This window comes from Schistocerca serialis, chromosome 1 (genome assembly GCF_023864345.2).
Source record: "Schistocerca serialis cubense isolate TAMUIC-IGC-003099 chromosome 1, iqSchSeri2.2, whole genome shotgun sequence".
NCBI classification, from domain to species: Eukaryota; Metazoa; Arthropoda; class Insecta; order Orthoptera; family Acrididae; genus Schistocerca; species Schistocerca serialis.
The window spans coordinates 872,789,766-872,815,634 of record NC_064638.1 but is presented as its reverse complement, the minus strand read 5'-3'; the positions used below and the strand labels follow the sequence as shown (position 1 = coordinate 872,815,634).

Here is a 25,869-nt window from a genome sequence, read left to right as displayed (position 1 = left end):
ACCTCGTCTGGATCTTCATTCCTGTTTGGAAGGTTGGTCTCTCTGAGAAGCTCCTCAGGCGCTACTTTGGATCTTACAAGGTTGTAAGACAGTTGTCTGATGTTACTTATGAAGTTGAAGATTTTGACCCCAACGCAAGATGACCAAAGATCAGAGATATGGTCCACATCCTTTGAATGAAGCCCTATAAGGATCCTGCCACCCAGGGTAAATTCTGAGCTCCAGCGACAGGCAACAAGCAGAAAGGTGATGAAGAGCATAGTGGCAAAAGAAGTTCTAGGAAGATCACCACCAGGGCAAGCATTAGTCATCGGGAGTTGGAGTATGCCAGACCGATGACTTGTTCCCGGACTAGGAGGACATAATGCTGAGATGCTGTTCTCTTAAGGAGGGAGCACTGTTGTATAGCAGAAGCTGAGTAGCACCATGGTGTAGTGGTTATGATACTAAACTGTTGCATGGAGAATCATGAGATCGAAACTCACCTGGACTGTACAATTTTAATATCTATATTCAGTTTGAGTACATTCTAGAAGTATCCACAAATGTCAAGAAGCATTGTACTGGAATGTTCTGTAGCTGTACCGGGGGATCAAAAAGTCAGTATAAATTTGAAAACTGAATAAATCATGTAATAATGTAGATAGAGAGGTGCAAATTGGCACACATGCTTGGAATGACATGGGGTTTTATTAGAACCAAAAAAATACAAAAGTTCAAAAAATGGCGCTTCATCTGATGTGAATAGCAGTAATTAGCATAACAAAGTAAGACAAAGCAAAGATGATGTTCTTTACAGGAAATGCTCAATATGTCCACCATCATTCCTCAACAATAGCTGCAGTCAAGGAATAATGGTGTGAACAGCACTGTAAAGCATGTCTGGACTTACGGTGAAGCATTGACGTCGGATGTTGTCTTTCAGCATCCCCAGAGATGTCGGTCGATCACAATACACTTGCGACTTCAGGTAACCCCAAATCCAATAATCGCACAGACTGAGGTCTGGGGACCTGGGAGGCCAAGCATGACGAAAGTGGCGGTTGAGCACACGATCATCACCAAATGATACGCGCAAGAGATCTTTCACACGTCTAGCGATATGGGGTGGTTCTAATAAAACCCCATGTCATTCCAAGCATGTGTGTCAATTTTTACCTCTCTGTCTACATTATTCCGTGGGTTATTAAGTTTTCATATACTGACTTTTTGATCACCCGGTATAAATACCATACGTGTTCTGGCTGGAGGCAGTTCGCTCTACGCTCTTGTATGTGCAAGTGCTGGATAAACCTTTGTTAAGTGAAGTTAGTGTTCGTCATTCATCTAATTACACTTCTTCTGTGTAACAATAGCGTCATGAACATCTTGGTGATCATATATATAAAAACAGTATGTAACATGCAAAGCTGTCATGGCATGGCATGCTAGTCTACCATGACAGCTTTGTTTGTTACGTACAGGTAGTGTCTTTATATATCTGGTCACCTAGATCTTCACGGCAATCTGAAGAGGTATTCTACAAGAAATATGTCAAATAAAGTCATTGATTTATCTAGCTTCTTATTTAGTAACCAATACAATAATTGCACAGTAGTCCTATTGGTTTGCCATATGGTAACATTCGTCCTGTGAGACTTAATGTCACAATTGCAAGTAATTTTTTGTAAACACCATTAAAGCCACCAAGCAGTGCAATGAAATCACTAGAGGATAGCTTTTCTATTTCTGTTGATTATATGAGTTCACCAATTCCAACAAATGATGCACCTGGCTTGACGAATCCTATTGCACTCACACTAGATACTTATTTCAATGATAAGAGATTATCATCAATAGCTCTGCAGAAACAATATGGTATGTCAGTGATTCACATTTCTGGAAACACTTAGACCATTAACATACATATTGGTAAATAATAAGTAACAGAATTTTGCTTTTGCATTTATGAACTCAGTATTAAGCACTGCTGGAGTTTTATTAACAAGTATGACTAAGCAAATCAGTACTCTTTTTTTTTTTTTTTTTTTTTTTTTTTTTTTTACCCCTCCAGAGGTATATCTGATGAACACTGTTTCTGTATGTTTTATATTGGGTATTAAGACAAAGCAACATTGTCACTGCAGTTATAGAGAACTTCAAAACTATCTTTCAGAAGAATATGTGATAAGAACATAGTCACAAAGTTGATCTTCACAGTCCCATAACACATGCACACCATGCAAGTATTACCAACCTTAAAGTAACCATTTTGATGAATAACTTTGTGTAAAAACAAATATGAATGGGTTGATCACAAACCCAAACAGCACTGGTGCTGCTGCTCACAGTTGACTGAGACAGCAGTCATGTGTGTGAGTTGCATTTGCGTGAGTGTGTGTGTGTGTGTGTGTGAGTTGCATTTGTTTATGTGTGTGTGTGTGTGTGTGTGTGTGTGTGTGTGTGTGTGTCTGCATGTCTGTCATCTATTTTTGACAAAGACCTTACTGGCCAAAAGCTTTATTTGTGACAGTCTTTTAGTTGCGTCTATCTGCAACTCAGCATCTCCACTATATGGTGAGTAGCAACTTTCCTTTTCATAATATTGTTGCATTCCATCCTGGATTTTCCATTGTTCAATCCGTACTTAAGATGACTGTTAACAGTTACAAGCTTAAACCCCAGAATCCTTCCTCTGATGTGAAGTTGTACATTGTCTTCTACATGGATTTCTTGGAGTAAGATGATATCAATTTAATGTACTTCCAGTGTTCTGGATAAACATTTGATCTTTGATCTGCTTATGCTTTCTATATCCCGTTGGTAAATTGATATTGAAGGTCCAATCTTATGAACTTGAGGGTCCTGAGAAGGGCCCTTTTGGTTGTCTCTCATTTGTCAGTTCTACCTGAGAGGTCATTTAAGAGAGTTCAGCATCATTTTGATAGCTTTTGCTCATTTAGTACCACTCAGGGAACATGTGCAGGTTAATAGAGAGGTAATACCTGCTGGTGTGAGCAACAGTGGTCATTATAATCAGGAACATAAATATAAACCACTGAAATGTAAGTCTCAAATAGATTTTACACAAACATCAATTTTAAATATTCCTGTACATAGGATATATTACATGTGCATATGCATTAGGTGTAGAATAAGAAAGTGAAAACATTTTATTATACTTTTTGGGGACAGAAAATATAACAAATGAATTAGATTCCAAATTGCTATGTTTTGTGGTGCATGTTCCAACAAATGTGGCATGTTAGATGCTGCAGTATGCATAAATATAGTGCAAACATGCATGGGATTAGCAAGTAATGACACCAAGAATCACTGAACTGCAGCAGCACAAGAAACTAGTGTTCTCATTCTAACTGACAAACATGGCAGAAACTAAGCATGCATTTTAAATGAGTTATCACAAGACACACTCTATTTAATGTCCTTTTATAAACCAGGTGCACTGTTTAATTAAGTTACTATTGATAGTCATAATAAAGTCTAACACCTGCAAAAAGAATGTGCACTAATAGTGTCTGCTGGAGCACATGACAATATAAATCAGAATAAGACCTATACTTTCAAAAATGCTGTAAATGTGGAAATCGGAAACATAGAACACACATGGGTGATACTGTGTACAATTCCTTACTAGCCAGAGAGGGTACAGGCAGATTATGTCACATCTCAACTGAAAAAGTATATTGTAAAAGCAAATGAACAACACAACCATATGACAGTAGTTACTGTAAACAGATACCTAAGACAGGATTTAATGTCAAGGAGTGGATACAAACAAAATAGGAAATTACACACAATAACAACCAAATTGCAGACCACAGTAATGCAAAATAACACAGGAAAAACCATAGTGACAGAAGAAGACAAATCTCATACAAAGTCAAACAACCAGGAAGATGTGGTAACTGGACCATTACACTCAAAAAAGAGAAAGATCACAGTGATTCTACAACAGAAGAAGCAGATGCAACATTAACTGTAATATTGGAAGCCTCACACTGTGAGTGTGTGTATGTGTGTGTGTGTGTGTGTGTGTGTGTGTGTGTGTGTGTGTGTGTTTAAAAAAATAAATAAATAAAAAAGAAGAAGACAAAGGAAATCACAATGTGTCAACAGAAGAGCCAGTGTGCAGCATTAAATGTAATAATTTAACCGTCAAGCACAACACAGCAAAAATAATATGAAATACACAAAATTATGAGAAAGGAGCAATCAGCATTTTCAAAAATTGCACCAATTGAAATGAAATCAACATGAGCTTTGAAGAGTATGAGCAATTCCCCACTACTTAGCAAAATATTTTTTTTCCAACAGTAAATGAAAGAGAAGGGAGACAAGATAAATAATAATGAATATAATGTGGTCTCATTTCATTATCCAACTACAACAGAGACCGAGCGAGGTGGTGCAGTGGTCAGCACACTGGACTCACATTCAGAAGGACGACTGTTCAAACCTGCATCCAGCCATCCTGATTTAGGTATTCAGTGATTTCCCTAAATTGCTTCAGGCAAATGCCAGGATGATTCCTCTGAAAGGGCACAGATGACTTCCTGGTCCCCCCCCCCCCCCTAACAAAAAAAATGAAAGAAAAAAAAATAATAAACTACACACAACAGATTTTCAACAACTCAGGAGTCATGAAAAAGAAACTACCATTAAAGTATTGTACCAAAACATTCAGACCAATTCAATAAGAAAACTAGAAGTAGACTCAGATGTATTGTGCCTTAGTGAGCATGGACTAAATGTAGAAGCACTTTGCAATCCATTATTATGAGACTATGATTTGATTAATTATTTCTGTAGATCAAAACATAAAGGCGGTGGTGTTGCTATATACAAGAAGAAAATTGATGATCTACAAGATACTGGACACTCTAAATGTATTAACTTTCCAGCATACATTGAAAAAGATTCTGAAATTACTGGCATAATGAGTAAAGATTTAAGAATTTTCTGTTTATACAGGTCTCCATGCGGCAATATTGCAACATTCCTGAAAGAACTAGCAAAATTATTACTGATGTTTAAAATCAAGGATTTTGTAATATGTGGAGGCTACAACATAGATATGGGTAAAGAATCAAAACCAAAACAAGAATTGAAAGGAACATTATTATAGTGTAATACAAAAATAATAATAAATGCACCTATGAGAACAACTGATCAGAGTCAGACATCACTGAAAATACTATCACTAATGCTTAAACAGTGAATGCAAAGCAAGAGTTCTGTAAAGAGTGAATGGGTGAATATTTTGTATCTACAAAAATGAGAGCTCAAACAAATGGAAAATCCAGGATGGAATGTAGCAATATCACAGAAGGAAAGTTGCCACTCACCATACAGTGGAGATGCTGAGTCGCAGATAGACACAACAAAAAGATTCTCACAATTATAGCTTTCAGCCATTAAGGCCTTTGTCAACAATAGACACCCATAACACACACACACACACACACACACACACACACACACACACACACACACACACACACACACATACGCATATGCAACTCGCACACTCGACTGCAATCTCAGGCAACTGAAACCACACTGTGAGCAGCAGCATCGGGGTAGTGGACAGAGAAGTGTTGCAGTTTGGAAAGTTCCCACCTGCGCAGTTCAGAAAAGCTGGTGTTGGTGGGAAGGATCCATATGGTACAGGCTGCGAAGCAGTCATTGAAATGAAGGATATCATGTTTGGTAGCGTGTTCAGCTACAGGGTGGTCCACTTGTTTCTTGGCCACAGTTTGTTGGTGGCCATTCATGCGGCCAGACAGCTTGTTGGTAGTCATGCCTACATAGAATGCAGCACAGTGGTTGTAGCTTAGCTTGTAAATCAAATGACTGGTTTCACAGGTAGCCCTGCCTTTGATGGGATAGGTGATGTTAGTGATCAGCTACATAGTGGTCCACTTGTTTCTTGGCCACAGTTTGTCGGTGGCCATTCATGCGACCAGACAGCTTGTTGGTAGTCATGCCTACATAGAATGCAGCACAGTGGTTACAGCTTAGCTTGTAAATCAAATGACTGGTTTCACAGGTAGCCCTGCATTTGATGGGATAGGTGATGTTAGTGACTGAACTGGAGTAGGTGGTGGTAGGAGGAAGTATGGGATGGGTCTTACATCTAGGTCTATTACAGGGGTATGAGCCTTGAGGTAAGGGATTGGGAGCAGCAGTTGTGTAAGGATGGATGAGTATATCGTGTAAAGAGCTCACAAACAGAAATAAAGCAAGACAAGAGAGAAGTCAGATATATCAATACACAAAACATCAAAAAAACATTGAGGAAAAAAGATGAAACTGAAACAATGCAAACACAAAGCACAAATGAAAAGTATGATACTTTGATTAATATCCTAATGCATCACTTTCATGCAGTCATCCCCAAAATGACCTGTCAGGAAAAGCAAGGTCACAGTAGGCAATGGATTATTATGGATGACCAAAGAAATAATTGAACTCAGTGCTAGAGTCATATAAACAGAGTCAGAAGTAGTACAGGCAATCAATAAGAGAAGAAAAAGCCAGTTCAATAAAAGGAACCACAGAAAATTCAAAACATAAAAGTAAAAAAAGCATGGGACGTAATCAACACTGAAAGATGTAGTCAAAAGAGTGTAAGTAGCAGAAATTTTATAAAGTCAGTGAGAGCCAAGAACAAAATAGTTACATATGGAAAAAATTGTTCAGTGACAATTTTATAGATGCTGTGCAAAACTTAAATGGGAAAGAAATCATCAGGGATCAAAGCATCCTAGAGCACTTGGGCAACCATCCCATTCAGTGTTCCTGGAGCCACCAACAAAAACTGAATTCATAAACATAATTCAGAAATTAAAATCCAAGAAGTCTGTATGAGATGATTAAGAATCAAATTATCTAATAAAGCATCTGAATGATGAAATAATAGAATCTCTTTTCGATATAGCAATCTGCCCATTCAGAGAAGGTATATTTCCAGAAAAATTAAAAATAAGCAAAGTAGTACCAATATAAGAAAGGTGAGAAAGATGATCCTAATAATTCTGTCACACATTGCCTCCATGTGCTGCTCTACACAAAATTTATGAATGTCTATGTTCTTAAACTTATGGCAATTCCTGATGAATGTGGTAGCTCCTCTTTTCTCCATTTGCTCTCCAGAAGTAATATGCTCACTAAAATTTTGTAACAGTTAACATATCTACACCAGTGGTTGTATGACATTTGGGGAAACAGATTATGTCAAGTAGTTTTGACAGCTCCAATCCATCAATGCAAATGGGTAGTATATTAAATTTTCTCCTCAGTCTTTGAATATTCTGACGCAATACAATCAGCTGGCACTTCACATTGACAGATAATATTATGTAGAAATAATGCTTCTGATGGTCACTTCTCAAACTGAAGATTTGTTTCAATTATAACCTCTCTTAAATTGTTTCTTTCTATTCTACCTACCCTAAAAAGATGCTGCTTGAAATCACTGAAATATCCCAGTTGGCTGAAAAATGCCAAAGTTAAGCCTCTGTATAAGAATGGAGATAAAGAATTCCCATCAAACTTCCATCGAGTTTCCCTTTTCTCAGCATTCTCAAAACTTTTAGAAAATATGCTTTTTATTAATATTCTTTCTGCGCGTAGTTACTGAATGATGGGTTTTGCAAACTTCATATTGTTACAAAGGTAAAGTATATATAATATATATGTATACATGTTTAATACCTAACATATTTAACTACAGAGGTTAACACATAATATATATAGTGTAGAACTATTTCAGGGACTACAAACATTTATTTACAAGAAAAGTTTTTAATTTTGTTTTAAATGAATTCCCAGTATATTCTCATAATGAGTCTGGCAGTTTGTTGTACCAAATTGAGCCACTGAAACATGGACTGTGGTCTCTTACTTTTAATTGTGATATTTGTCCTAATAACTGTTCTTACTTTTGTGTTGTGGTTATATATGTATTTATATCATAGCATTTGGGTGCCTCCCTAATGGCTTACAAAAAATGTGAGAAGTCTGCATATTTACTGCAGGTATACAGAGAGACATTTATTTTTGATAAGGGCATCACAACAGGTTTCACGGTATCCCCGACCATGTATTAGCCTAAGAGCTCTCTTTAGTAGCACCAATATTCTTTTCAGATGCACATGAGTGACACACCCCCACATCATTATCATATAACTTTTAACTTATAGCTATTTTTAGTGTTTCATGAATTACAATTTTGGACAGCTGGCTAAGAAAATGCAGTGCACTGCTTATTTTGCTGTGCAAATAGTTAACATGGTTTTCCCAACAAAGTTTGCCATCCAAGTGGAGACCACAGAATTTACAGTCTTCATTGCTTGTGTACAAAATTCCACAAACATGTGTAGGGATACACATCTGTGGCATGAGTTGCTACTTTGAACTCCAGTAACTAAGACTGCATGGTATTTACTTTTAGGCCTTTGTTACTAAAATACTTAGTCACCTCAGATAAGTCAAATGTTGAAAATCCTCAGCTAACCAAAATGTTGAAAAATATGATTTGTCCTCCTCATTGTCACCATAAAACATTACAGAGGTGTCATCAGCATAAATAATTATTTGGGAATTAGGAGGACATATATCATCATTCTCTCTCTCTCTCTCTCTCTCTCTCTCTCTCTCTCTCTCTCTCTCTCACACACACACACACACACACACACAAGAAAAGGAAATGACCCCAATATTGATACCTGTGGGACATCTTGTTTTAGTTTTATAGGGAATGTTGATTTTCCTCACCCTATATTGATATTTATATTTGTGTACTGTTTACAGTTTTTTAGGTAAATAGATACGCATTTAAGAGATGTGTGCATGATATTGCATGCCCTCAGATTCCACAAGAGAAGTGTATGGTTTGTGAGATCTAAAAATATGCCTATAGTATGCTTTCCTTCATCTAGATAGTTATGGGCCTTGGTTCAAAAATTCTGTTACATCTGGTCTGGTGTTGCAATCATTTCAAAATCCATGTTGAGTTTCTGCACGGAGCCAGCATAACTAATTCAAAATTGTCTTATTGGTCTGTAGTTTGACACTCCTCCTTTGATCCTTTTGTATGTATTGGTCTGACAGTGCATCCTTTCAACACATTAGAAAACATACTGCCTTTGATATTACAATTGATGTGATGCGTAATTGCTTTAACAAAAATATTTTTGAAGTATTTTGCTGAAAATACTGTCCCAACCACTTGAGTGTTTGTTGTTTTTGCTGTAGAATTATTTTTCTTATATCTTGTTCTTTTCTTCCCCAAATTCAAAGACCTTATCTATTGTGTAGCAATGTATTGGTGTGTTGAGTAGATCTGTGTCTGAAAATATGGTGCCAGTTCAGGAGATGAAAATGTTTGTTGAGAATTTTACAGATGGTTTCTAGTCTTGTATCAGTTGACCTTTATGTCTGATATTTATTGCTTCTCATCTGTGTTCATAAATGTTTTACAATATTTGTTAATGAGGTTCCAGGAGGCATGGCTTATATTTCCTGACTGTGCTATTGCTTCAGTGTGGACTTGTTTCCTAAGATTTTGGAGTTATAATTTGCAAGTTTGCTTGGTACTGATTTAATTTTTTTTGAAAATGTTTAGTACAGGTGACTTGTACAGTATACAGAGGACATGGATATTCTTTCTAAGCTCAGCTAATCTGCCTAGTAGTTTTAATTTAACTCTTCTTTTCCCACTGATTTTTAATTGGATGACAGAATTCTATGGAATTCATCCCATTTATTACTTGATCTTTCTAAATGGTAGACATTGCCCAATTCTCTCTAACTATTGTGTTTTTGAATCTGATTATGTTCATAATAGCTGGGCTAAATTTCTGCTTAAATATTGTTGGAGTTTTTGGAAGGATGTATACACCCCAGGACAACCAGGATAATTGTGGGATTTTTTTCATCTGGGGTAAATCCAGAAATTTCTTAGAATTCCAGGAATTTTTTAAATTTTTTAGTTTTCGGTTAAATTTTTGTAATTTTGACTGATAAGGTAAGGACAGATACTCTAACAAAGATTTTACTTTTTCCCACTACTGCACCAATAAAACTACTTTAACAATAAAATAAAAATGAGAGAATAACACCAAAATAAAACTTCAGTTGCAAAGAAAATGTGCCATTTACAGCAATAAAGCACATTGGACACCTAAGTGTTTGTCAACAGCAAAATGTGCCAAAGGCTTTAGGACAAAGACTATGCAATATTTCATAACAGCAAACTGCTTTTGATGAGCATGACATCATGTTTGTTCATATTTCTAACAGGTCATGGGAAAATTTGCAAATGGTGGTTTGAGAAGCATTACTTTCAAAGCAAATTTCTTTTTATGCAAGATGATTTATATTACATGTGAGAACATGAAATGAATTTCTTAAATCATGGAACATTTGACTCTCATTCAAAACATAAGACTTTGAGAACCAGCCACTTAGAAAAATTTTAGGCCCCAAAGACCACCCATTTATGCCATTATTTAAAATTTTACTGTCACATTTGTGTTTATGTATTAAAGCCCCACCATGAACTATGGACCTTGCTGTTGGTGGGGAGGCTTGCCTCAGTGATATAGACAGCCACACCACAATGGAGGGGTTCCTGTTGAGATGGCAGACAAACCCGTGGTTCCTGTGCTGGTACTGCAAACTACGGCTTTAGTTTTTCCCAAGAGCATGCAGCTCTATTGTATGGATAAATGACAATGGCATCCTCTTGGATAAAATATTCTGGATGAGACTGACAGGAAGTGCAAAATGGCTAAGCAGGTATTGATAGAGGACAACTGTAGTGATTTAGAAGCATATATCACTAGGGAAAGTAGAGGCCATGTACAGGAAAATTAAAGAGACCTTTGGAGAAAAGAGAACTGCTTTTATGAATATCAGGCACTCAGATGGAAAACCAGTCCTAAGCAAAGAAGGTAAATCAGAAATGTGGAAGCCATATGTAGAGGGTCTATACAAGGGAGAGGTACTTGAGGGCAGTATTATGGAAATGGAAGAGGACATAGATGAAAATGATTGGGAGATATGATACTGCATTAAGAATTTGACAAAGCATTGAAAGGCCTAAGTTGAAACAAGAACCTGGGAGTAGACAACATTCCATTAGAACTACTGATAGCCTTGGGAGAGCCAGCCATGACAAAACTCTTCCATCTGGTGTGTAAGATGTATGAGGCAGCTGAAATACCCTCAAACTTCAAGAATAATATAATAATTCCAATTCCAAAGTAAGCAGGTGCTGACAGATGTGAAAATTACCAAACTGTCAGTTTAATAAGTCAGTCACAGTTGCAAAATACTAACACCAATTCTTTCCAGAGGAATGGAAAAACTGGTAGAAACCAACCTTGGGGAAGATCCGTTTGGATGAAAGAATATGAAAGGCAATACTGACCCTATGTTTTGTAACAGAATATAGGTTGAGGACAGGCAAACCTATGTTTATATCATTTTTAGACTTAGAGAAAGCTTTTGACAGTGTTGACTAGAATACTCTGTTTCAAATTCTAAAGGTGGCAGGAGTAAAATACTGGGAGCAAAAGGCTATTTACAATTTGTACAGAAACGAGATGGCAGTTATAAGAATCCAGAGGGGGGGGGGGGGGGGGGGGGTATAAAAGGGAAGCGGTGGTTGAAAAGAGAGTGAGACAGGGTTGTAGACTATTCCTAATGCTATTCAATCTGTGTACCGAGCAAACAGCAAAGGAAACAAAAGAAAAATTTAGAGTAAGAATTAAAGTCCAGGGAGAAGAAATACAAATTTTAAGGTTTACCAGTGACATTGCAGTTCTGTCAGAGAGAGCAAAGGACTTGGAAGAGCAGTTGAGTGGAATGGACAGTGTCTCGAAAGGAGGATATAAGATGAGAATCAACAAAAACAATGTGAGGATAATAGAAGGTAGTCAAATGAAATCAAGTGATGTTGAGAGAATTAGATTAAGAAATGAAACACTTGAAGTAATAGATGAGTTTGGGCAACAAAATAACTGATGATGATATATGAAGTAGAGAGGATATAAAATGTAGACTGAAAATGGTAAGAAAAGCTTTTCTGGAGAAGAGAAATTTGTCAACATCAAGTCTAGATTTACGTGTCAGGAAGCCTTTTCTCAAAGTATTTGTATGGAATGTAGCCATGCATGGAAGTGAAACATGGATGATAAACAGCTTAGGCAAGAAGAGAATAGAAGCTTTTGAAATGTGGTGCTACAGAAGAATGCTGAAGATTAAATGGGTAGATCACATAACTAATGAGGAGGTACTGAAAAGAAATTTGTGGCACAACCTGACTCGAAGAAGGAAGCGTTTGGTAGGACACATTCTGAGACATCAAGAGATCACCAATTTAGTACTGGAGGGAAGTGAAGGAGATAAAAATCATAGGGGGAGACCAAGGGATGAATTCAGTAAGCAGATTCAGAAGGATGTAGGTTGCACTTTTCACTCAGAAATGAATAGGCTTGCACAAGATAGAGTATCATGGTGAGCTGCATCAAACCAGTCTTCGACTGAAGACCACAACAACATATATTAAAGGGTAACACAAGCTGAAAATGAACAACATTATATCTGAAAGATTAGCTTTTCTTGTAGCTATACTGTATGTATATTAACTTAAATGATTAACTTTTCCTACTTATGTATTCGCACTACTTATCAGTGAGGTTGCTATAGACTGACTACATCACATATTCTATGCTCTGAATATCTACTGTCATTGGCTGGCGAGATCATATGATATGAGCACAGCACAATCTCAATTTCAGTGCTTTGTAAGTTAACATGTTGTATTTGGTGGAACTCATATTTATACTTTTGTAATACAAATATATGTAGAGTGCATGTTTCCGCACATCCATGATCTTTCCAAAACATATAGTTTTTTACTGGTTTTTGTTTCTTAAAGTGCCGGGAAATTTTCCTCTGGTGTATAAAACCTTTACCATTCACAGGATTGATTAGTTTTACAGCTACAAGGGGAAGTATATTGTCACCTAACTCAAAAATAAATGCACTTTCACCTGGAAAAAAGTATAAGTATTTTTAACTGGGAAATCCAGAAAAAAAACAGGATTTTTTTTCCTTGTCCACATATACACCCTGCTGGAGTATCCACATTTAAATAATCAGTTTGCTGGCAATAATGATGAGAGAAGTGAGGAATTCTATGTTCCTGAACTTAATCTTATCTGCATCATATTCGCTAATTTTTGCACAATCTATCCTACTGGAGGCTAAATCTGTTATTCTGATGTCTGAAGTTACCACATTTACTATATTACATGAATTCAATAAATCTGGTAATTTTAAGTTACAAGAATTTCTATCCCGATAAAATTGTTTCACCCTGTACTGTGAGGTTATTGGGTCCAAGTTGACTAATTATCTTATTAAGGCTATTGAAGAAATGATCGAACTCTCCATTTGGTGGGTGATAGGCACCCGCTACTTTATGTTTCATTGACTGTTCATGAATCCTTCAGAGATAAGATAAAAATGGCTTCTAAAACCATCTGACTTCAAATAGTATGCCATCTGTGCCATAATATTTACAGTATAGATTTATACAGGTTTCTGACATTGAGAAGGCCATTTACATTACAGCAAGACTGTAATTAATTTGTGAAACAACTGCTACATAAGTTTGACAGTTATAAATTTTTGAGATTACAACTCAACAATAAATTTAATTCTGACGAGCATACCACAGAATTGCTGAAGGGTCTAAACAAATCTTCATTTTCAATGTGGATGTTGTCAGACATAGGTGATGTAAAATTATGTAATATGAGTTATCTGTGGTACAAACCCAAGAATGTCCTACTTCCCAGTTTACTTATTCCTTGACATTTTCCAGGTTGATGGGACACATACGTCCCACTAAAGTAACCTGATGTTTTGAGCATTGGGACATATCTATCTAGTGCTGTCATGTAGCAGGATGTTTTTGGAACTTGGAGGAAAATACTGTGGATTATAGGGTGCATATATATAGAAGGTTGCTAGTGATCAAATGGAGTGACATGTGTTTATAGTGTGTCTGCGTCATGAAAATCAGATCAAATCACCATCTTCTCCATTCTAAGAATGTCTGAAGTAACTAACTGTTTCTTATACATCACAGACATTGATTTTGAAACCTTACTATACTCCTCAATAATTCTGCCAATCTGTACACAATTTGTATTTCGCAGCAGCTGTATACAAATTGCAGTAGTTTAAAAGAAAAATATCTGTAATTTCTGCACATTAAGTTTTTTATTTAATGAGAAAGTTATTTGGCTTATAAACAATGAATTAGATGCTGAACTGACACCCACTGAAGATGCCTTGTAAGTAAGGTGAAACACATCTGGGTGTAGAAGTTAATAGAAAACTTAACACCCAGCAAGCAAAAGGCATTTTTCTTTTAAACTACTGCAAGTTCTACATAATGTGTATGCATTGGCACATATATGCCACAGAAAACTTCACAGAATGTATAAAACATTGGTGTGATACATCAAAGCCATCTTCACTGGTTATGTTGAAAACTTGTGTGCAATATTTCATTTTTTTTCATTGTCAGGAGAATAAGTGTGTTTTGGTATTGATTTGTTATATTTTTTCCATAATTTCCATCCTGATAAAATTGTTCTAAAATTAGATATTTCATTCTGAGAATCCTAGGTGCACATGAAAATATATATCTAGGTAGGTTCAGAGGTCACATGTGTCCCACTTCAGCAATTTTCAAAGGCAGTTGGCTTAAAATCTTTTTGGTAGTGAAATGGTATTACTTATCACAAAGCTTTGATCTTTCATTTTTCAAATATATGATAAATAAATTTTATCCATGAAAGGGTTTATGAAATTTGTGATAAATAATATACTTCAAATGATTTTTATTCCAGTCTTTGATCACAATATCAATTCTTATGATGATCACCGGTTTCAGTCAGTAACAACCATCCTCAGACCTAAAATATAAATGTGTATACGCCTAATGAGTCTTTCAACACAATACAGCTTTACGTATCACAATATACTATCATACAACCATGGAAATGTACAGATAAAATCCGGTAAAATGTACCTGTTCTACACCATGTCCTAAAGTGATAAGGCCGTAATGGCATCGTCAAAACATATAAATATCCTCAGTACAGCATCGCCACATAGATCTAAAATAAGGTGTAGAATAGATCACATCATCCACACAGTCATTTTTGCAACTGGCTACTGAAGTACAGTAGCTACCAGACATATGTTTGCCTACATCCTAAATAGATGTCGCTACTATATTCTTAGATGTAGTCATCATTTACATAAGAAACATAATCTGATAAAAACACATGAGGTACAATACATGTAACATACTTTTCAATATTGATAACTATTACAGAAACCAATTGTGATACAGTAAAAGATGAATACAGTTACCCATGTCGCAGCTGGTGAAAATAATATACTTCTTTTTCAGGTCAGGGAACCAATACTGGAAATAAGAATAGTCTTCACAAAGATTTAAAGTCACTTACTTTGATACATAAAGGTGTCAATTATACTGGAACAAACATATACTTCTTTTTCAGGTCAGGGAACCAATACTGGAAATAAGAATAGTCTTCACAAAGATTTAAAGTCACTTACTTTGATACAGAAAGGTGTCAATTATACTGGAACAAACATTTTCGAGAACTTACTTCCAGCCATAAATAGTTTAACTACTAATTAATCTTAGCTTAAAGAATCCTAAATGATTTATTGGTGACCAGTTTCTTCTAAGTGCAGCTATGTGAGCAACATAAATAAGTATTGTAAACTGATTTCGTCTTCAATGATGTGTAGCTACAACAGCCTAAGATTTATCATATGCACCTCAGTGTATTGTACATTTACATATTTTCTGACAAGTTGGCTATTACATCTTAAATGAAACTGTGTTTAAGAGTTTTTGACTTATTCCACATTCATAAAGATCGTTTCACTTAGTATCTCTGGAAGAAATATCACCATGCCTTTTTTATGACAAGTTGTACTTCTTTGAGGATCTCCTCATTATGGATCTATCAGACAAAAGAACATCTAATCTAATCACTCTATCTTCTGCCTGCAGGAAAAGTGTTTGCCATGTCAGTCACACTGGAGGCTGTGACACCTCTCATAGCAACACCAGTTTATACAGGATTTTTCAGTGTCACTATTGACACCTTTCCTGGAGCCTTCCATGTGCTTTCAGCCTCAGTCATGGTTGTGGATCTGATTCTCATCCTGTAAGTTGTGTTATGAATAAAACATAAGAGATTTATTATTATTATTATTATTATTAATGTTAATTGTTGCTACTGGAAATAATCCTCAGCTTGGAATGAATATTACTATATGATAACTGTTTTGAAAACTAACTGAACTTAGAAGCAATACATACACACACACACACACACACACACACACACGTGCATGCTCAAAGGATATAAAATGGATATAAGGGCAGAAATGTCTACTGGTGGCTGAGGAAGGTGCACTGAACAGCGTCACATCAGTATTATGTCACTTGCAGACTAATAATTATAGCTATGCAGGCCACATGTTTTTAAGTTGGTTAGTACCTCCAAGTACATGTGGCAAGACCAAGCCATTAATGCTCGTATTCCTCTGGGCAGGTCAGGTGTTGAAGTGTAGAGACATGGATGCAAAATGGTTAGTCTATACTGACAGCATAGTCCACTTAATGGTACAGTTAGGGCCATGCAGAAAACATCACATCACAAAGTTTGTGATGTGTTTGTGGAAAGACTGTTCAATGCAGATAAAAAACAACCAACACATCGACGTGTCACAAGCTGTGACATGGTCGTGGATTGCAATAGTAATCCAGGAAGGGTAGAATAAATTTCTTTTATTTCCATCAATGATGAAAAACCTTTTGATTCTTAAAATACTGATTTCAGTCAGCAATGACCATCGTCAGCTTTGTCACAAAACAGATCAGAAAATAGTCATTGCTGACTGGCACCGGTAGTCTAAGGACCAAAAGTTTTTTGATCACCAATGGAAATAAAAGAAATTTTTCTACACTGATGTGTGTACACATTAAAGCATCACATATAAAAATATTTGTATAACTCTGCCACATTTTCAATGTCATAAATACAACTAAAAATCAGGCAACCCAGAAGATTTTTAAGGCAAGATAGACCAACATTTGGATAATGTTTAGCTCCTAACAAGCATTTCACTCGAAAATAAATCATTAGACTATCACCAAAAGGAAAGATATCTGATGATTTTGTGGTACAATGAAATACACTGCCTGTCATAGATTTTATAGTAACTTGCAGATTATAGATGTAGATTATAGATACTTTAAATAGCAGGACTATTGTTGGAATAGAATGCAATTGAATAATATTTGAAGAAGCAACAGAATGTTCATAGCCAAAGCAAAACCTTGAAACAGGCTAGCCTCTGTACCAAGGACACAAGAAGTTTCAGCAATAGTATTGTGAACTGCTGTGAGCATAAAACATTTTTCTTCAAATTCATAACAAGTTACAGCTAAAAACTCAAAGAACTGAGTAAAAGATCCCACTCAGAACTGTAAGTTAGTTGATGAATGAATTTCACTGAATAGCCAAAGAAACTGGTACAGCAGCCTAATATTGTGTAGGGCTCCCGTGAGCATGCAGAAGTGTCACAACATGAAGTGGCATGAACTTGACTAATGTCTGAAGTAGTGCTGTAGGGAACTGACACTATTAATCATGCAGGGCTGTTCATAAATTCATAAGAGTACGAGAGGTTGAAAATCTCTTCTGAATAGCACATTGCAAGGCATACCAGATACACTCAATAATGTTCATGACTTGGAATTTTGGTGGCCAGCAAAAGTGTTTAAACTCGCAAGAGTGTTTCTGGAGCCACTCTGTAGCAGTTCGGGATGTGTGGGGTGTTGCACTGTCCTGCTGGAATTGCCCCGCTTCATCATTACCTAGGAGATGTTATGGCCCATCGGTCGTGCACCGACTATAACACCTCTTTCAAACTCACTTAAATCTCGATAACCTGCCATTATAGTAGCAGTAACTGATCTAACAAGTGTGCCAGACACTTGTTGTCTTATACAGGCATTGCTGACTGCAGCTCTTTATTCTGCATGATTATATATGTCTATATTTGAATATGCATGTCTGTACCAGTTTCTTTGACACTTCAGTGTATGTCCACAATAACTGAAATGTGTATAAATAAAATGATTTCAAAGTGTAAATTCAGTCAAACAGAAGCTGAAATAACTTCTGTCCAACCAAGTGATTGGGGGATGAGGCAGTCACAGATACTTGCAAAACTTACTGCAGTTGAAATCGTCAGTGTCAACAATGACAAAAATATTCTTTTACCTGTTATTGCATTATCTTCTTTCAGCCAAAGTCTTAGGTGACTTCTCCAATTTAACTGGCTTCTGTTAATGATAGTTTTCCTCTCCCTTCTACAACACTACAGCTTTTGTGACTATCTGTGCTTGCTTGTCCCTCCTGCTGTGTGATAAATAGAAATTTCTGTGTAATAATTTCATTGAATTAAGACCAGCTTGATGACTGCAGGTGGTAAAGAATACAATCATAAGGACCAATATCTGAAACTTTATTGGTCTTTGCTCTAGCATCTGACTATCTTTCACTTCTGGCAGTACTTTTGAACTGGAAAAAATTCAAGTTGTGCCATGATAATCTTTATGTTGACTTAGAACTAAGTAGATGATCTGCTTTTGAGGTCAGAGGAAGGCAAGGAAGTACGATAAAACATAAGGTTGTGCCTACCAAATTGCTATAATGCTCAAAGAAGACTTGAACTAATGATTTTTTACTGTACTTATCTAACACAATTTTGTAATCAGGAGGTGGCAGAAATTTTTGTTATGGTAAACTACATTGGATTCCACTTGACCTACAGTACTGATATGGAGGTAGGATCAGTATTAATTGAGTATTATGTGTATATGGTGTCATGAAGTACACACAGTGATCACTAAAATTAAGATCTCATAAATTTAGGACCAGTTTAATAATATAGTTTTGTGCCAATTTTTTCAAATTATTCTGGGAGTGGACATGTATAATGTCTACATGCATTGTCATCATGACAGGTGATATCAGTTCTGGAATAATGCAGTAGTTTCAAATTCACTATCAGGGAAGCCACAATCTCACTAGACAAGCTGTTAGCTACTCCCCTTAAAAGAAAACACTGGCCCTGCTAGAGCTCTGTAGATGACATAGATTGGTGCCAGGTGATCACAAAACCCTCCACCACTGATATAAAGTCATGGCAGTGAAGTGGTGCTTATGTGCCACTTGATTGTCTAGAATCAGCATAGTAAGAATGGTCATCATGGAGACCTGACAGGATGGCATAAAGTATCTGTCATTTCTGGATGTACCCATGACTACACCATGAATGAAGTTGCCCAATTCTTTGGTGAAACAATGGGTGCCTATAAGGAATGGTGTACCACTTGCAGCCATGTAACATGGCATAAGAACAGTGATAGTAAAAAGATCCTAACTAACAGGAATCAGAGACTTGTATCACACCTAATCAGAGACAGTTTGTTTCAAACCTCAACAGGAATTGTTGCTGTCAGGTGTATCTCACCCAGTTTCTTAGTGAACATTGTGAAGGGAGCTACATGCAAAGGGCATTTGGAGTTGGATACTTCACAAAAGGTACCTCAGAGTGACAAATTATAAATTTGGATATCTTCAATGGTACCAGTGTAAGGTGCAAGCAACACAAGCCACCATTTGGGGTACCAAGTGAGAGGGGCACCAAATGTACTGCAACTGTTAAGTTTTCTATACAGGGTGTATCACAATTAGTTGTGGCTGCTTGGGACACCAACATGGAATGGGCATAGTGGCACCTAATTACAAGATTTGTGTACATTGTGTAACAGAATTAGTGACAAAAAGCTGCAGGGGTGAAAATGTATTTGGGAAAAGGGAGCATGGGAAGGGGTGTCAAATGGTAAGCTTCTTGTGTGGAAAAATGTTCTTGAACTGATCCTGGTCTTCAGTGGGTGAAACAACACAAAACTCAATAGTCCCTGACTGGATCCATGCAATGTGGTCAGACGACTCATGATGTTGCCTCTTTTCAAATGATACAAGGGGCTCAGTCCCTAACAGACCAATGAGATGTTTGACCTGTAGTGTGTATGGGGTGCAATTAAAGCCAAAGATAATTCTGTGATGCTTTTTAGGGATTTTTTGTACCATTGCTTGGGCCTACTCATTTGGGCTACTCAGGGTGTTTATTTCAAGATTCTTTTTGACCATGTTCAATCTTTCTTCTACATCTTCATGATGAGAATGCTATGGAAACTTCATCTTCCAAGACGACAACAGCCATGTTCACATGACTTAATGTTTACATTCCTGGTTTGTTGAGCACTTAAGGACTTTATTGCACTTTGGCTGGCCTTCTTAATCTTAATCTCATGGGAAATGTCTGGAACTATTTGGAACAGATGGTGAAAAATAACCGTCAACATCCCTGTAGTTTGGTAGCTCTAGATGATCTAATCATTGACAACTGACATCAGTTAGATATGGCAAACATGATGAAACTTGTGCATTCTCTTCCTCACTAAAGTGAGGCCATTATCAAGAATAGCTGTGGTGTTATAATTAAAATGTTCAATAACTTACCCAGTGACATAAAATGCCTGACAAACAGAAAAAATTTGAAAACAAACTGAAAAAAGATTGTCCTTGAGAATTCCCCCTATTCCATATAAGAATTTCTGTTACTGTAATGTGCAAAAGGTGATCGATAAGAATAACATACTCACATGTGCACATCTAATTTAAAAAAAAAAACTTATAAATGTTCTGCATGTAACCATTTTTGCAAATTAATTTGCAACATGTATGATTCATTCAACATCATTACAATTGTGGGGCTGGCAGTACAAGTGGCACAAGTGCTTGCTGCAGCAAACTGAGTAAATGGCTGTTTAGAAATTATGTGAGTTACTATTGAAACATCAGATATTTCTTCCTAATGGTCAGTTACTCTGTGTATAGTTGTAGGTATGGTTAAAGATTGAAGTGCTACTGAATTATTTTTATAGTATATTAAAAATACTTTATACTCCTCGCATCTTAAAACTTCTTGGAGGGAAACTGGTACCAAGCAAAAACATTGTATTTATTGTTCTCATTTTGAAGACTTTTTGGTGCAACACACATGATATACATAGTACAACACAATTGTTGATTATAGAACAAGAATGTGTGAGTAATTAAAGTGAAATTAATATACAAAGTTAAAAACAATAGATAAACAGCAAATAAAAATAAAAAGACAATACTAAACAAAAATATATTGCTGTGGTTCCAATACATGCAACAGATTGTTCATAGTTTCTTTCTATAATTCCCTCAGTCAGTGTCTAGAGAATCATAATCATTTCCTTCTGTGGTATCTTAAAGAATAACTTCCTGTGCAACACACATGATGCTGTAGTATTGTGTTGCGCATTTTTCAGCCTTCCTTGCCTCCTTCTTTGACCAAGTCTTTGTATGTCTCCACTCCCTCTTCTTACACAATGGTAAACTACTGTCCGAGAATGGGATATACTATTATAGAACTCATGGTAAAGTGGAGGGATGTAGTTTTTCATCTCCTGAAGATTTTTCTGTCTCTGAAATTTTACTTCAAACTCATCTTGATGCATAGGCTGCAAAAAGAAGTATTGATGGGGGACCAATAATATGGCTCCTAAAACTCACTTCTTTAAACACAAGATCAGGGTTTACTGAATACTTGAAATGCATTTTTAGAGGGTTTTCTTTGCTGATTCAGATTCACCCAGTATTCCTCCATTGTACTTTGTTTCTTTCTATGTGCTTAGCAGCTTAATCCTTTGCTACAGCATCCATGGCTTTAATTGAAAGAAAGTTTTCTGTTTTCATTTCCACAACTGAAAACTTTCTGCTGACCTGCTTCACTGCTTCCTTCCTGTCTCAGGGAACAAATGCATGCTCAGAGAGACCAAAATCATTAACATTTTGTGTATGTATAACCAGTTTCAAGGATATTATGATATATTGGCTCAATATACTGATTTTGCCACAAGATATACAAGTGGTACTTCAAAAAATGGGCTATTTAAAAATGCGTTAAATATTGCTGGAAGTTCTCCTAAAATTATGTGTATTAGGCTTTTGCTGTACTTGTAGAAATATGCACAACTTAACCGTCATTAAAGATAACATCAGTTCTTGTTCTATCCACCATTTTACTTGTACTAGTTATATTCTAAACAGAATCCAGACATTGACTTAGAGTTTTAACTTTATGATCATGAAGTGTGGCACTATGCATGAAATTGCTTGCACTACTCTTACCCAGAAGAGATCCACACTCTAGCTTTCCAAATTTGCATTTAGATAATTTTCTTGTGAAATTGCCACTTGTACACTTGTACTCTCAGCCCCTCAGTTTATCTTGCAAATGATCCATGAACATGAAACATAATAACTTCAGTGTGATGCCATCTGGGGGTGCCTAATTTTTTGTTTGGTGTGCTCTACCTCCACATTTTTATTATTAACCATTCACTACATTAATAAATTTCTGATATTGGTCTGCTCTGTTGGCACAATATATACTAGGTTTCCTGATGCAAATGCAGATCAGCCCATTTTCTAGATGTTAATTTAATATCTCTGTATTTCATTTTCTTTGATTCATATCCCAAATAACCATTTGCCTCAAACATACTTTTTTTTATACAGAACATTAACATTTCCTTGATATCCTCATCACTGTCAATGTCACCAACTTTAAATGAACATTTTGTATGTGCACTGGCTGTGAGCTGCTGAACACTTTTTGTAGTGCCTTTCCAACTGCAAACACAAGAAATCAGTCCTCATTATTCCACTCAATTTCATTTACAGTAACAACTATTTCAGCTTTGAAAGCCAAACTGACAAGGAGATCAGAAAATAGAACCTCAGAACAAATTGATATAAACAACTGTCTACCCCGGGAAGATTTAGTTTTGCTTATCTAGACTCATATGGATCCTAGTAAACTGGGTAATTCAGATTCCATCTCTGAACTCTGAAGATGGGTGTAACACTTCAATATACTTTTGGTTTATGTTACTCATTTTGCCACTATTTATATGTTTTCTCTGTCTTTCATTTTATCAGCACTATTCTGCACGTCCCTTTCTCTCAATTCTGTCTTTGTCATGCCTTTCATTTTCTATCTTTCACTTTTTTCCAGTTTGTCTACTTATTATGTATTCTCATCTGTACTCTCTGATGTATTTCCAAATGTTGTTTCCTCATCTGTGACCTTTTGATTATTAGCAAGTCACTAACACTCAAGAATTTAAATCTCAGTACTTAAAACAGTACTTCTAATTTGTTTAATGGTAACTTCTCTTTCACAATGGGTCCAGGATCTGAATTGATCTTTATTAATATCTTTCATCTATTCATTTTATTTTTGCTATCCTATTTTCTATATGCCTTTTCTTCTTTGTGAAGAAAGTATAAGGGACGATCAAAAAGATTCCATTCAAAGGCCATACAGTTCAGAATCAGTATGCCAATCAGGCAAAATTGCCATGAGCATTGAGGCAATCATTCTATTTATGTATGAGGTTGAAGACAGATGTTTGGTAAAACACTTCATACTGCTTGAAGGAGTCAGTAACTGCATGCTGCACATCCTTATCCAAGAGCAATCATTGACCCTTCAAGGCCTTTTCCTAGGGACTGAAGGCATGATCATTGCATGAGGAGAGATCAGGACTACAGTGCAGGTGTGCATATGTCCCCCGTTTGAGTTGTTTAACTTCTGCATTATGACATATCTAATATGGGGATGTTCTTTATCATGAAGCAGCAGCACCCCTTGGATGCAATGGCAATTTTTGACAGACATGCTGTCTCATACACATTCTTCATTCTCCAGTAGATGTCTACCAGTGTTTGTCCTTTGGCAGCCAAGAAAAGAATAACAGCACATTGCCCCCACCCCCCCTTTATTTATTTATTTTTTTTCTTTTTACGTGATTTGGTAATTATGTTGCTGTAGTTCACATTTCCTCACTTGCCACATGCATGTCAGAAACACACAAATGCCAGACTAATCCCTTGTCCACATGTCTGTGCATATAAACCCACATTGGAGTCATACCATGTTGCATATACACTGCAGCAACATCCTCAAATGAAAACTTTTTGATCAGCCATTATATCTGAAGCCCAAAAACTTTTTCTTTTTTTGGTGTGTTTCAGCTGTCTAAGTGTTTCCCACTTTTCAGTCTCATTTACAAATAGACAGAGAAACTCCTTAAAAACATAATTTATCAAACTGAATAACAACAGATATGAAAGTAATGTATGTTGCAGTAGTACTTTTAGAGTTACAGCAAATACCAAGATGATTCAACACCCTAGCCAGTTTTCCTCCTGTCCTCACCCAACTAAGCTAGTTTTCCATTTCATTATGTTGATGATGACATGGTGTAACATCCTGTCCCCTCGCCCTTGTTTCCTGCTTCTGGGCAACAAAAATCAAGATTTAATATATCTCAATAAGAAATGTTGTGCTAGCAATTTTGGCAAACACAGATATTCTGCTAGTTGTGATGTATATTCACAATATTTGTAATGTACTTTTAGGTCTTTTATGCTGTAGTTTCTGTGCTCCACTTCTGCAGGACACTTATTTCTTCTAATGTACTTTAAATGTTGTAGGATCGCAGCGTACCTTGGCCGTGGTGCTGCAAAGGAGGAAGCAGCAGCAAAGATACAACAAAAAGAAAAATCTTTGTCCCAAAGCTGAACGAGCGTACTGCCATTTGGCTGATTTACTCTCCTGCCTCTGTAACATGTCATGCACGTTGCCTACCTGCCACCTGCAATAAGGCCTATGACGAATCGACACACTTGAAACAAAAGATTATTGTGCATGGACACATGCAAAATCAAAGACAGGCATTTATGCACATACTTTGTTGTGGAAGCAAGTAACTATAGGATAATGTATATTACTGATATTTATTTTTTATTTATTTTTGTTGTGTGAAGAAGTCTTGGAAGAGAATCTCTGATATATTTTATATGTCAATGTAATTGCACTCTAGCAATCATAATAGCAGTCTAGTTGTCCATTGTTAAGAATATATAAAATATTATTGCAGCCTTTCATCTCATATACAAAAATTTTGCTTTCTAAGACAGCACAATGAATATTTTCATTATACATCTGAGACTTTTAAAATTAGATTTAAAATTTTTCTTACAATGTTTTTTATATTCTTCAAATTATGTGTGCAAAGACAATCACAGTATACTCTGATGAACTATGTTTGCATCTTTCAAATTACTGAAAGTGCTATATTTAATTATTTTCTCAATAAATGCTGAGTATTTACAAGAGCATGGAGTTAGGTACATTATTTTATACACTCCAAACTTTACTTTATCCCACAGTCAGTGTAAAATGTTCCCATTGATTTGATGAAAAGCACTGACAGTGTAATTCCAGAGTCATGGAGAGGAGCTAATGAAAAAGCACAAACATTGACTTTACACATGCCTAATAAAAGAAATGCAGGGGGTTTTTGGTCAGTGAGCCCATAATTGTATTTACTCTTGTTAATATTACAGGTGGCAAAGATTTTTGTCCTTCTCGCTGAATTAGAACATGCAAAACAAGATAGGTTGAAGGGGGAAGATCACGTGAACTGTGTAAAGATAATACATAATGGTCAAAAGGGAACACCTCTTCAGTTTCTTCATCTACATT

The 25,869-nt window shown here is 36.2% G+C and overlaps 1 protein-coding gene across 1 annotated transcript in view; it reads left to right on the top strand.

Annotated features, from left to right (window-relative positions):
• LOC126486258 (proton-coupled folate transporter-like) overlaps positions 1-25,211 on the top strand; it is a 151,326-nt gene extending 126,115 nt beyond the window's left edge. The window contains exons 9-10 of the mRNA XM_050108936.1: positions 16,145-16,301; positions 24,816-25,211. Coding sequence (XP_049964893.1) covers positions 16,145-16,301; positions 24,816-24,903 — 245 coding nt within the window. The 3' untranslated portion in view covers positions 24,904-25,211. The remainder of the gene's footprint in view (positions 1-16,144; positions 16,302-24,815) is intronic.
• Positions 25,212-25,869: the final 658 nt, after the last annotated feature.